General features: G+C 37.2%; 1 protein-coding gene across 4 annotated transcripts in view; it reads right to left on the bottom strand.

Annotated features, from left to right (window-relative positions):
• The window catches only part of LOC150110231 (uncharacterized), a 120818-nt gene that overhangs the window by 70492 nt on the left and 36045 nt on the right, over positions 1–14281 (bottom strand). The window contains exon 1 of one of the 4 annotated variants that reach the window (XM_090392234.1): positions 12591–13048. The exons of 2 other annotated variants lie outside the window; for them this stretch is intronic. In XM_090392234.1, coding sequence (XP_090248360.1) covers positions 12591–12683 — 93 coding nt within the window. In that variant the 5' untranslated portion in view covers positions 12684–13048. Of the gene's footprint in view, positions 1–10148; positions 10219–12590; positions 13049–14281 lie in introns of those variants that run through there. One more of the 4 variants, XM_090392243.1, reaches the window with a different exon arrangement.

Below are 14281 nucleotides of genomic sequence, written 5' to 3'. Positions count from 1 at the left end.
TTGAATATATACACAGTAAAATAGAGATAGCAGATGATGTGGTGATTTCAACACATTCAAAAGAAAAGTTACAGAAGAAACCGGACAAAAAAAAAAGTGTGACACAAAAATATGGGTTACATAATAGTAGGAAGAGTGAAAGTATGGTTTTAAATCGTAGAGAAATGTAAACGTTGATGGCGTCGGAATCAATGAACAAGTCTTGAAGAGTAGTGAATACTTCAAATATCTGAGAAGTATAGTTTCTAGTGTGAACAAGATCAGGAGATAATGAGGATTTCAACAGACCAAACTTTTTTTTTTTTTTTTTTAACAGTATAAGTAGGCCTATTTTAAGAAAGCGAGATTCTTTTTGATTAAAAGGAGTTACTTTATGCCCATTTTGTCTTATGCAGCAGAGATACGAGCCTAACAAAAAGAGACATAGGTAAGTAGAATAAAAGCAACGGAAATGAAAGTTTGGAAAGATTCCTATAACCATAAACATACCGATTTCTAAGAAATGGATTAATAAAACTTAATATTTCTCTGGAAGCGATTTTTAAAGTTTTCTAAAAGTGACATGCGTTTAGTAGCAAGAATTATTTTAAACTTTTCGATTTACATTGCTTAATGACTCGAACAGATTAATGATCAGAGAGGGGAAGAGAAAAAGGTAAAAGCCATCGTGCCATCCGATAACAGCAAGCGTCAGTTTACTGTTTGTGCATCATCTTACCAACCAAGTAACTTCTGTTAGTAACTATCCTCCCCTCCCTTGGAGGAAAGGGTGAGGAAAATTAGAAGGCGAAAGAAATTAAAGCAGCAAAGGTTGATATTAAAGCTAATCTCCGGTCCCTATTTTCCTCAGCAGCCCTGTGGCTACGTATGCCGCGCGATCACGCCTTAATTACAGGGAATACATACCCCATGCCGCCGCTGTTCGCAGCCTTAGAGATATTCTTTCCCCCCCTCTTACCCTAACCTCTGGCAGATCGTCGTCCCTTTTTGTTGCCGCCACAGCGTGCGCACACCTGCGAATTAACACTGCACGACTAGCAAGAGTTTTCTTTTCTCTGTGATATTCTATACCTCTCACATGAAACATGATAAATTTGAACGTTTACAGGCAACAGAGCTGGGGTTTTCAATTCGGAGATATAAACAGATCCAAAAGAGAAAGATTTTCCATTATGATAATATATATATATATATATATGTTTTGTTTTTTTTTCAGATTACCTCTAAGAATGGGCGGAGGCAACTTTAAGGGGGAAAAGGGCCACATGCTGATGCTACTTTGCATGAATTAAGAGAGCATGTCGAAAACAATTTTTTTTTTCTCCAGCTAATTGGACAAAACTCGAACCACTAAGTGCAGCTGAATTGAAATAACCTTATTCACGAGTTGTGGTTACAACGAAAACTTAAGAGACGATGGAAGGTTGTAGTTGCGAACTGTTTCGCTGAAATTAATATGTTATTTGCTAATATATTAACATAATACGACAGCCGCCGATATGCTAATAAAGAATACCTTCACCATATTTATTTGTTAAAAATGTATAAACGATACAAACATTAGCGCTTGAATTTGAAGACAGCCACTGACTATAGGTTCGAATCCCACTGTAGCATAGATGTCTGTGAATGCCTTTCATCGTTCCATTCGCGATCATTGAAGGCTAAAGTACTTTGAGTAATATGGATCGACTCGAGAGCAATGTTTTCGAATTATTTAACACTTACCAGCCTGTGCTACAAATACGCGGGTTAGATTTCCAGCCTTCTTGGGTTGAATTGTCATAAAAAATAATAATTGGAGGAAGGAGATTTATCATCATATTAATGTGGTACTGCTTGGATATCATTTTTAGCTGCTACTATAACCGCGTTAAGCAACCATATATTTGTCTATGGAATTTTATATTGAGATATGCGATTTACATAAACTTGGAGATACTCGGGTTTAAATGTATTCCAGTGCATGTAGTAGTTATAACAATGGTTTCATAAGCCTAAATAGTACGAAAAATTACTATTCAGGCTTGCGATTCATAATGGGTACAAAAAATAAAATTTAATTGTGCTTTACATTACTTAAAGGACTGCTACACCTTTCAGTATCAGGTATATGCTGAACACAAAAATATGAAAACTATCCCTACCACGTATAGAGGTTGGAAGAAGAGATGAAATCGACCGTGAGATGCGGTGATTGATTAATACCCTTGGCGGGTAACGGATAGCAATGCTGTACCAATGAAGTTTAACTGAGGTTCGGCTGTTGCTGTTACCCCCTTGGGTGATGAGATATCCTTGGAGGGTAACGGATGGCAATGCTGAACCAGTGAAGTTTAACTGAGGTTCGGCTGTTGCTGTTACCCCCTTGGATAATGAGTTTCGAGAGTTTGCTCTCTTGAGGTTTTTGCCTTAAGGGAGCAATTTGAGTCTCCGGGGAAGTGTTCTCCGGCACGGCCCGCTGAGGGGCTTTGTCGGTGAATTATTTTCTTCGGAATTTGAGCGGTTCTGCTCGGTGGTGGGGAAGCCCGTCACTGAGTGGAACCAACGCTGAGATATGGATGGTTTTTCGCCCACTATGGAGTGGCCTAGAGATCGTCCGAATTTTTTTGAGTTCACCTTTACTTAAACAGTCGGTGATTAATACCCTTGGAGAGTAATGGATGGCAATGCTGTAGCCAATGAAGTTCTAACTGAGGCTCGACTATTGCTGTTACCCTCTTGCCATGATCAGAGCTTTAATAGCTCAATAACACCTTATCCCTACACTGTCTTCTGCAGATAACGGGAAAGATGAAAGCATTCTTGCTTCGCCCCTTTAAGCCAGTCCTTATAAGGACCACGTATACGTATAGATTCTTCACAAAATATCGTACATATATTCAATTTTATTTTATTATTTTTTTAATGGCAGTAAGTAGAAGCTCTCAATAGAAGTTTATAAACATTGAAAAGTGAACAGGAACTTGCTGTCAGAGCATCTCTAGGACATATCAGTCCGATTACCTTTTAAACATATCTTCGTTTTGTGTTTAATTTTCAATTACGCCTTTATATTATCAAGAGTCAAAACATCATATCTTAGTAGTTTCATAGTAAAACAACAAAAAAAAAAAAAAAATGGCAGAATTTGTCAGAAATATGTTATGGATTTGTTGGAAATAATCATTATCCTTTTCTTCCTCCCCTCCAAATGAATATCGTTTGTTGAAATTGGTTGGCGAACTTAGAATTACTAAGTAATTAAAGCAACGTTGTTCATCTCATGATAAAGAGGAGAAATCCAGGATTTATCCACAGATATGGAGATAGGGTGTATAATTATGCTTAAGACCAAGCTTTGGAAAGAAGGGGGGGGTATCTAAAAAATATAGTATTTTCAAAGTATGGCAAATAGAGACATCTCTGAAAAATTTAAATAAAAATTAAGGCACTTAAAAATGTTTGCAATATAAATGTAGTACATGGATCACAATACAATACAATCTGCAATGATTTCTATCTTGCTTGACCGGTTGCTCGTGATCTCATACTTATCACGCAGCTTTCCCTTGAACGATTAACTCTGTTTATTTAGCATGTATCTTTGGAACTGTCATTTTATTCCTATCGTAAATATTTTAAGGGCAGTTTGTAGGATCACTCATGGTGTGGAAAAGATATGAAGATAGTTTGTGATAAGAGAAGCTAAGGAAAATTCCCGAACAGTGTTTAAAGCTGCAACAATTCGATATCATATTCAAATCAAGAATTTGGAAAAAAAAACTTTACGGATAGATTTGTGGACTTTATTTTTAACTAATATGAATAAATTTGGCTGAATATGCTTCCAAGACCCATTGAAGAAACTGGGACATGAGTTCAAATAACTTTTTTTTTTCTTTTAACCACATACTATTCAAACCAACCCAAGTATACACATTTCTAGAGATAACATACAAAACATGCTATTGAAAAGCTTGACCAGGCAAGTTGGAACAGCAGAGTGCATGACTGCAAGTTAATTTGGGATGGGTAGGGGATACAAAATGTCGCTTTCTGCTCACCAACAGGATGTATGTAGGATCCATGTCTTTGTGGACATGGAAACTTTGTCAGCGTCTTTAGATGAGCATTTCATCATCCTGTGAAAAGACCACACCACCTGAAATGGCTTGAAAAGTCCAATATTTGGTCTGTAGAGCAGGATTTCGGATTATGTAATCCTTAGCTATAAGACCGGATGTAATATAGGATGTTTTGGTGAATGCGATTCCTATAAAAAAAATAAAACAACTTGCTTGCATTTTGTTATTTAAACAGTTTCATAACAAAATATGATGTTTGAACAGGCAGATGAATAGGAAAATGCACCGAAAAAATAAAATAATCACTTAAAATTTTGTTTCACTTTATAGTTTATTAATACAAACACTATATTTATTTAATGAAGATTCGATTTCATTCAGAGATAGTTTAAAACTATCTATGTGTTGGTTAGCTACCGCATTTTTGGTCTCCATGATACCCTTCATAAATCGGAAATCAGTTAAAAAAGTTTTCTGGAAAATTCCTTGTAAAATCTTCAAAATATTTCATACTATAAATGTATATGAAGATGAAGCGACACTAACAATTCATTCACTTCGATTTCTTAACCTAAACGATGAACTGAAAGGATAAAAACTTACTTCCAAAGAGATCCCATAACAGACTCTAATAGTGCCTTGTCAAAAAATATCGGGATACCGCTTATGGAATTAAAATAGATCAAACGATCAGTTCTGGGGTTGGCCCTGGCAACCTACCACGCTACAAACCATGTTTTCCATTCATTCTTTTCCATACAAACACTCCATGGCGCTAATCAAAGACGAAAAGGGACAGCAGGAGGCGTATTAGTGATAGGTGGCAATGGTGGCAACGAAAAACCACAATCACTGCCTCGAGGAAACAGAAAAAAAACGGGGGGGGGGGACATGTTTCCATTCATCTGAAGCCAAACGCTTATTACTACCAATTTGGATTGACTGCCTGCTTTCCGGTTCGGTGAACGCACACCGAAACCTTTTTTTTTTTCCCTTCCCGCAGGCAAAAGAAAGAGGAAGGCTGACGGCTTTAGTATATTACTGATTTGTGAACCGTCAATGAATGGCGTAATTAACTTTCTTCTACCCCTCCTATCAAGGAGCAGACGGCTGTTTCAAGGTGATTTGATCGAAGCAGAAAACGCCTTCAAAAGAATATACCGCCGGACATAAAGTAAGGTTTGGAGGAGCTTCATATTTACTTGCCATTTCAAGGATAAGTTCTAGGACGTAATGAAAGAGAGGAACCTATAGAATAAGAGCTTGATCATCTCACATGTTCAAGCTAGTTATACATGATCACACGAGCAGTTTTTTTAACACAGAATTATATACTTGATGATATTTTCAAAAGATATTGCCCCCCCCTCCAAACTTTATCTTCCCGTATTTGCGTACATGCTAAAAAAAAACCAGTGATTGCAAAATGCTATTGTTTCCATAACGAGAATTTACGACCATTTTTTTTTCATTTATATATTCGTAATCTCTTGCAATTCCGTGTATGAAAAAAAAAAAGTTATTTGACTCTCTTCTAGCTAAATGCCGTATTTAAACCTTTAGCTTCAAAATATCTGAAAATTTGAGGTGTTTCCTTGAGAAATCATGCATCAAGGCATTTTCTTATTTCTCAATAGCACACACACACACACAGAGCATATTTTGAATTTGAGAGAGAGAAAAAAAAAGTGTGTCTGGATCAAGAAAATTTAAACCAGGAAGCAGAAAATGAGTATTTCTTGAACGATTTCAGTGGGGAGTTAGTTTATATATACACGAAAGGAGGCGCAAAACGGGAAGTTCCGTCATCAACAGCGATACCCACATTGTTGGCAACTGTGGTAGCAGCGGATGTTGAACGGGAATACTGCCAAGATTATTTTCTTTACTTTCAATGAGAGTCCCTCTTAAACACTTCACAGGCTTAGAAGAAATGAGACTACACCGGCAGCATAGTTTCTTTTTGTGCAATGAATTTTTTTTTTTTTTTCATTATTTGGATAAAGATAACTACATGTAGCTCTTATTCTGTATTATCATCGTACAGAGCTTGGATAGATATATATGAATGATGTTTTATTTATATACAGAATTTCAGGGACAAATTAATTCTTATCGATTAAAAAAAAAAAGAAAGAAAAATCATTATCACATATATTAGTATGCAACTCGCTGTGAAAAATCAGAACGCTAGCAATAACACTAATATTATGTAAGGGTTTCTAGAACTAGGGAGAAGGGGCACTAAATGGCGACCAACCGACAACGATCACAGACCATGAATGATTTAAAACAAACTCAGTACTGTGAAAGCATGTTACAAGTATTTAGAAGTATGATATTCAAAAATGCCTCCGCAGCTTGGTAGAAAAGACCTGGATTCGAACCTCCCTCCCCGTCTTGGACGTGAAGAACCTTTATCAGCTGCAGGTGAGTTAGTCGGTCTCATACAAAGTGGAAAACTTTTCCCTCCTGCAATACAGGAAAACCGGTCAGAAGAACACACGCTGTTAACAGACAAAACACACTAGTCTCATAGGCTTAGTTTCTTCGGCAGTAAATCCAAATAATAACAACGGCATTCAAAAAGTCAATTACCTGTTGGTATATTTTGGATCGTGAATCCCACAAATATATTTGTCTCCAGATTTGGGGATATTACCAAAAGAAAAAAAAATTCATATTGACCTATTTTTTTAAAATTTACATTAGAATTATAGATAGTTGTTTGTAATTATTCTATAACTTGGATAATTTTCGGACCCCAACAGGCTATATTTAAAACAAAAAAAAATACAGACCGCGAACAAAAATAACGGGTGACACTTGTTAGAGCGTTCGGAAACCATGGGGGTTGGAGGATCATATCAGCATCCGGCGTCATAACGAGAGCTGAACCACATATTAAAATAAACGAGATCGTATGAGTCCATTTATTTTAGAAATTATTATGCACGAATAGTACACATTATTTAACTTTCTGAAAAAAATTACGATTCAAATTAATTTAGAAATTTATTTTGATCGTAAGAATTAAAATGTAACGGTTTCTAGACAAGTATTAAGAAAACTACTTCAGTAAGATTGATTTTCTTCAATATTAAATCAATAGTAAAATTTTCTGCTTTATATATAGGAAATGACAGAAAACGATTTTTAATGGATAACGCGACACCCAGATCATTTTCAACCCAAGATAAATTTAGCCAATCTCACACGAACGTTGCAATATTCCGCTTCTAAAATCTCCCCTCCCCCCACCCTTACGAGACTGGCTACTCGTCCTCAGTTAAAAAGCTCTTACAAAAGGTGTCGATCTAAGGACAGCTTCTGTAGTCTTACTTTTCCCGTTCAATAAACCACTATACATTAACGGATTTAATCTACTTGAAATCTAAGTATTAAAAGCAAATAAAAATATGGTGTTTATAGCCACCGATTTTAATGAGAATAATTTTTGCGGATTTATTGCAAATCAAGTGAACGTCTGGTAATTATTTACAATAAATTAAAAAGTCAGTAAAAAAAAAAAAGGGAGGGGGGAGAGTAAGTAAACGGAATCATAACTTATTCCAAGCCGCCTTTCATTTCGTGCATTTAGTAACTGAGAATCGATTTTTGCATTAGTCATGAATTTTTAAACTGCAGATATCTGCGATCAATGCATTTAGGTTTAACGAAAGTATTAAACAGTAAAAAGAACTGCATAGTTTCGTTTCGATTGTAGCTAAATGAAAAATTATTCTTTTCCCAAACTAGCAACGTAGAAGCGACCTCTATTAAAATAAATAAAAAATAAACTTCAGATTAGACTCGGTCCGTTCATTAGTCGCTTGGTTTACCTTCTACTTCAAATGCTTTTAACGATTCTTTAAAAATATTATAACCAACAAATTAATAAGCAGTTATATTTCGAAAAGTATTCCCCCACCTCCCAGTTTAACGTGCAATATTTATCACATCAACTCACTATAGCTTCGCCCTCATAATGAACGACACGTGCACTGTAGGTGACTAAGACCTCTGTCATTCCCGGCTGTGCGTGCCTTGCTTCAATTTGAGATCGGTGGTGGAGCGAAGATTAAAAAAAAAAAAAAAAAAAAAAAAAAAAAATCAATCTGAGGATATTTTCGCTGCCTGTTCATCGAAAGATAATTTGCACCGCACGTTATGCGCAAATGTAATATCGATCACGTCATTGGAGGATGCATTCAATACGCCGAGTATTCTAAACTCGCTTCGACTGGCAGAAAAAAAAAAAAAAAAAAAAAAAAAAATGGAGTGCGTCCCAACTTCTAAAAATGGAAATAACAATCACCCACACAGGAAAAAAGAAGAAAAAAAGAAGAAAAAAGCGTCATTCTCGTCTGTACAAAAATTCTCGAGTTTTAAACGTGCAGATATTCGGAAAGTTTTCTAAATAAATTTTTTATTCCCCTTAATCTTCAAAGAAAGATTTCCTTACATCATATGAAAAAAGTTCGTACGATTTTAAGAGAGTCGCGATTTTAAAAAAAACTTTTCTGAATCGCAAATTAATTGGAATGTAAATTAACACGTTTCAAGATGTGCGAGAAAGAATCAAAAGGCGGAAATATATTTGCTTTTAACGGTTTAGTCATTTTTTAATATCTCTAACATTCGCTGGGAAAAAAAAAAAAGTCCCAGGAAGCTATTTATCGCTTTTTATATTGATCTCCCTTGTTAATCTGCCCCGAGAAACTACTGAATCTCTGCTAATTTAATAAGAATCTGGCTATGCGATATTATGAACGTTAACAAAGCCAGGCTGATGGAACTTCTGACAATGGCAACACAGCCAATAATCTCCACTGCCAAACTGGTGTATGGAAGATGAGTCACAAAGTAGGTGGAGCGCTGAATTTCGGGCCATATCCCCAGTCAACGAAGTGTGTCGGCCAGAAATAATGCGCCGGCGACGAAAGCGGGCTCGTGCAACAACAAACGCAGGAGATAGGGGCGATGTGAATCATCCCTGAGCCGGCTGGCGACTATAGCGGCTAGGCAAACGAGGAGAGAGAGAGAGGAGAAAAGACAGATATGAAGTGATTTATGGAACTTGCAGTCACGGCTTTATCCGGCGGCTTCCGGGCGTTCCTCTGTCAAAGGCACCCCATCGAGGGAGGGAAAACATTCATAGATACTCGTGTCACGTGCAGGCGGCTGATGAAGCGCATGCGTCACTGCTTACGAAATTAGTATCTTAACTCGTTATCTTAACTGATATTTCAGTTTAACAACCGAAACGTCGTCCGAATGCTCTATTTTCACCCACAGTTTGAATCCGTAAGTAACGGAGACCAACTACGGAAATATTTCTCTCACAGACTGCCAAGTTTACACAGCGCGTTTGGCATTGTTTAATTTATTCAAAAACAGCTCACGCTTGTTTCGCTATAGAACATTAACTAGACGATGATGTCCGCTTCAATAGAAACCGTGTGGACCACAAGGTTCAGGTCACGAGGATGAGTGGCCGATCCTCAAGACTGATACGTTCCTTCTCCAACATAGTTGACAAGTTGTGCCCTGCTTCCTCTGCAATTATTGTCAACAGGAAGCAGCGTTTGTGTGTCCTCTGAGGAAAAGAATAACCTGCTGGGGAATTTCATTCCAAAGTGCATGTAGGCGTGAAGAAGACCTGTTTTAGACATCACACGACCTGGACCACGACCATCAACACTGTTACCACCCTCGCCATACTGGTCCTTTTCTTCCTTTCAAGGTTTGGAGCGATGCGTGTTCCTGTTTCACGCCAAACAACACGTGAAATCGGGGAGCATATATCGTGACTTGGGCAGCATAGCCGTACACCTACACGTGAGGGTATCGTACTGTGGCACCAATATACACGCACTCGTGAAAATGAATGCAAAACAAACTCGAAAGATTATTGGTTGATAATTAAGTTAAAATATATGTAGATTCAGTTCTAGTACTGTGTACTGCTCTCACTTCCTCAATCGGAAGAACAGCTGTAAATCTATATCGCTGTAGCAATATTAAATCAACGGTATTAATTCATTCATAATAAAAATATTTGTTTCATTGAGTACTGACCAGTTATCGGCCTCTATGTTCAGTTTCATGTGATCTTCCCATGACTGTAGAAGTCATGTAAAGTTGCGCAAATACATATGCTGAGTTATCTTATTCAAATATGCACGATTACAACAACATAGCCATGTATTGTTTCTTTCACAAATTCTTTAACTAACGTAATTTTACTATACCTTAAGAAGCTGGAAAATGTTTCTAGATTAGCTCTCCATCTCCTTTCCCTACACATCTCTCAGAGAGAAGGAAGTTGTTCAAGTGTCCGAAAAACATTCAGTAATTAGCAAAGAAATAATAATGCCATTCTTGCGTTTAATTAACGTCTAAAAGACATCTTTATACTAAATGAAAAGTATTACACTAAAGTAACCAAGCTACGAGGCGAATGTATTGAGACAAGTGCACTCTGGCTGATTTATATATATGGGATGAAGAACTCCAACCACCTGCTTATGAAACCAACGAACTCGTCTTCAGCTAAAAAAGCTCTAATATATGTTTCTTCCTTACCAACAACGAAAACTGATGCATATGTTTCCATCAAAGAACATCTTCAACTACCGACTGCGCTATGGCGTTATTATAAAAAAAAGGAAAATGAATATTCAAAACTGCAAACTAAGGAAGTTGGGAAATGTGGTATAACGTAAAAACTTGTCGAGGAAAGATTGTAGACTGCAGGTGCATTCATGATACTGTTACTTAAATAAACAAAAGGCAAGAAGATTAGTGCAATATTACGTTCATTTGATACAATTATCATCTGGAAGAAGCGACTAAGATCGCTATCGCCCAAGTATAACTTCCCTGCAATGCATCAATCGTGTAATGAAAATAATATGCATGTAAAGTGGCAGTTACTTATTTTATTATCCAACTTTAATAAAAATTAATGCTATTTTAAGTCGGCATCTTAAATTTCATCAAAATCAGTTCATCTATTGTCGAGTTATTGCATTGGGACGAGCAATGTGGCGCTGTTCGCGCGAACACACACAGTAACCACAAAGAATGCAATTGCAACCACAATGAAAGCAACACGACGTGTTCTTTAACTAGACACTGATCGCTGAATATCAGTAATGTATGCCGGGGGGGGCAAAATTAGTATCCCCTTAAAGCATCTTTCTTTTGAATGACTCCAAACAGGAACACTAAAAAAAACAACAACTGAAGACTTGTTGGGGATCAGATTGTAGTTCCTCTCGAAAATATTCTAATCAATAAAAAAATACATGCCCAACATTTATTCGAGAAAAACTTGATCCTAAATATCGTAGTGATATTAATAAATTCTTGAAATTGTTTTGTTTTTAGATAATTTACCAATAGCGTGAAATTTATAAATTTCATCTGTCACCTCTATATAAATACACTAATAACTATATATTACTGAACCAGAAAGCAAAAATACCAGCACAACTTCATCTTAATGCCGTAGTCGTTTGTTATGAGCTGGTCTACACCACACCCAAAATGTACTTTTCGAAACAGTTGGGGTGTGGCGATCTCAACACTATAGTTCTGTTTTCTTTGCACTTACGCGGCAATGACCCACATCTTTCCATGAATAGCATCGCCATCCCACACGATCCATTACCAAACAACATTATCGTATCTTTTTACCCCTCCTATGCTAAGCGCACTTTTTTTGGGGGGGGGGGAGTGATGTGCAGTATGTTGCAGTTCAAGGAAACTGACAATTAGACTACATAGCTAATACAGCTCCGCTAATATACATCATTAGGAAAGCAAATTTTTTTCTTTTTCAGATACAATTTGCAATAATGTACATTTTATCTTTTATATGCATCATGCCTACTACAGTCTTGTTGGGAATGTTGCAGTACTAGCAAATAGCACTGTCTGACAATGTTCGCGCGAATCTCACTGAATTTATTGTACTACAACTTATCTGGTTGCTGCCTAATGAAGTCACCAATAATTGCAACCACTGCAAGCTCTCCTGCCTTCGGATAGTAATGTGTTACTAACAGTAATAGAGCTTCCTATAATAGTTTAGGTGCTTATTCTTTATACTACGTGACGTCTTCAAGGAGTCCCAGGACTCATAACGAGAAGCCACTCTACACTACAACTAGTAGCTATCTCTGGGAGAGAAAAAAAGCACTTAAGAGTTGTCCAAGTTTAAACCAAAAATAAAACAATTGATGCTAGTTAAGAGTTACTGCTATAAAACACCTAAAATAAACAGAAATGCAAGTTGAAATTCACAATAATTTTCTTTATACTAATAATTCAGGTAAGCACGCGAGCAATACTTTAAATTTTACAGATACATCAGGAAATTATTTCGAAACCTTAAAACTTCAGATGAGGGTTTCATTACATTGCTATTAAAAGCCTATATATTTTTCTGACCTATATAACCTGAGATTTAAAACAGGCAACGTGGATTTAACTTAAAGACACCTCACAACTTACCAACGGGCATTCCGACAGTGTACGACCTGTTTTTCCAAATGCGGAGGGTAGTTTAAGGGTCAGCTTAGGGATTTTGCCTAACAAGCCCGACATCTCCGCTGACACAGTCAATAATCATGGCTGGAAAACACCGCCAGCGGTGTAAAGTTAAGACCCCTTGTGGTGCAGCAACGAGTACAAACGTTTCTCAACTTCCGCTCGTAGTTCAGGACACCTCGCCAAGAATGTTTGTGTCAATGGAGTGTATGGTATCCACCTCCAGCGGGAAGTTGGTTGCCGGCGCTTAGGTCTACGACAATCTGCGTGTGGGAAGGGCTTCTCTACTCTTCGGTAATCGCTGGTATGAATGAATGAACGTCCCGCGGCTTCTATCTGAAGTCGCACCTGACGCCAGTATACAAGAAGAGCAGGTTGTGGTGAAGCCTACACACGTTCAAGCGCAAGGGATGCTAGCGAGTAATTGTGGCCTCCGGCAGGACAGCACGGGAGAGTTCATTTCTCCTGGTGGGAGGAGAGGAGAGCAGAGAAAGCAAGAATGACGTCGGTTTCACGCACACGACACAAGGAACGTGCAACAGCGCGGACCAAATCGAGTATGTCACGTGAGGGTGGTGCTTCAGTTGTGTCTTCGTGAGTTTCCGAGAATAAATGTGATCGATTGCAAGCCACGTGGTTCACGGCTCGTGGCAGCAGAATAGCGTGACGAAGTGCTACGTTGATGCTGGACGAACTTCGTACATTCTCGACAATTACCTTCGACCTGTATGTCACCGATATTTAATACAATTTGACTCCATAAATTTAGACCCCCTTCTCCCTCCCCCCCTTTTTTTCCCCTGTACGATTTGTATGCAGGAGAAAGGAAGAAAAGAGGAATTCCAAGTTCAAAAGTATAAGAGGTTTTTAACCTTTTCAGTAAAGTGATGATAAACGAGCACTCAACGCTTGACTGACGATAGCTACAGATACCAAACAGATGGACGTGTTTTACTTGGATAACTGCGGATGCTACAAAAACGCCCTGATCGTTATAAAAAATGCTGAATTAGCTGTTTTTAAACAAAACAATATTCAGATTTGAATGATTATATCTAGTAATTTTAACTATATATCACATAAACCTCACGATCCATTAAGAAAAAAAAAATTCCCATTATGTTCTTAATCTATGAACAGTTCACAAATTCTAACACTTCATTTACCAAATCAGTATTAGAATTTTTCTAATAGCGAAAAAGAATTTCTATCGAAAATCATTTGAAAGGAGAATGGAAGAGGGCAAACTGCCGTTCGTAAATTAAACTGGTCTTTTTGGAATTATGAAATGTAATGAAGTTATCATAAAAATCATATTTTTTAATTATTAAAATTTTTATAAACTCAATGAGCTCATCTACAGCAGGCCTTTATAAACATCACTATCTCACGTGAGATTTGAACTCACAGCCTTTGTACCTTTAAACAAACATGGAGGTTTTTACCTTCTAAGCTAGCGCGACAAGCATCTGCGCTGTGTAATATTGTGATCATGCTGAAACTGATCTGAAATCCGCACTAAAATGCTCCATATATAAATTACAGAAAACAGTAATCAGATATAAAATCACTCATAATATGAGTGCAAAGAAAATGGAAAAATACTGTGAACTACTTGCTAATTTTTTTATGGCAACTCTTCCACAAAATTTTGT

This window comes from Typopeltis vanoorti, chromosome 1, assembly GCF_054136105.1.
Source record: "Typopeltis vanoorti isolate ZY-2024b chromosome 1, IOZ_Tvanoo_1.0, whole genome shotgun sequence".
NCBI classification, from domain to species: Eukaryota; Metazoa; Arthropoda; class Arachnida; order Uropygi; family Thelyphonidae; genus Typopeltis; species Typopeltis vanoorti.
This window is presented reverse-complemented; position numbering and strand designations above follow the sequence as displayed.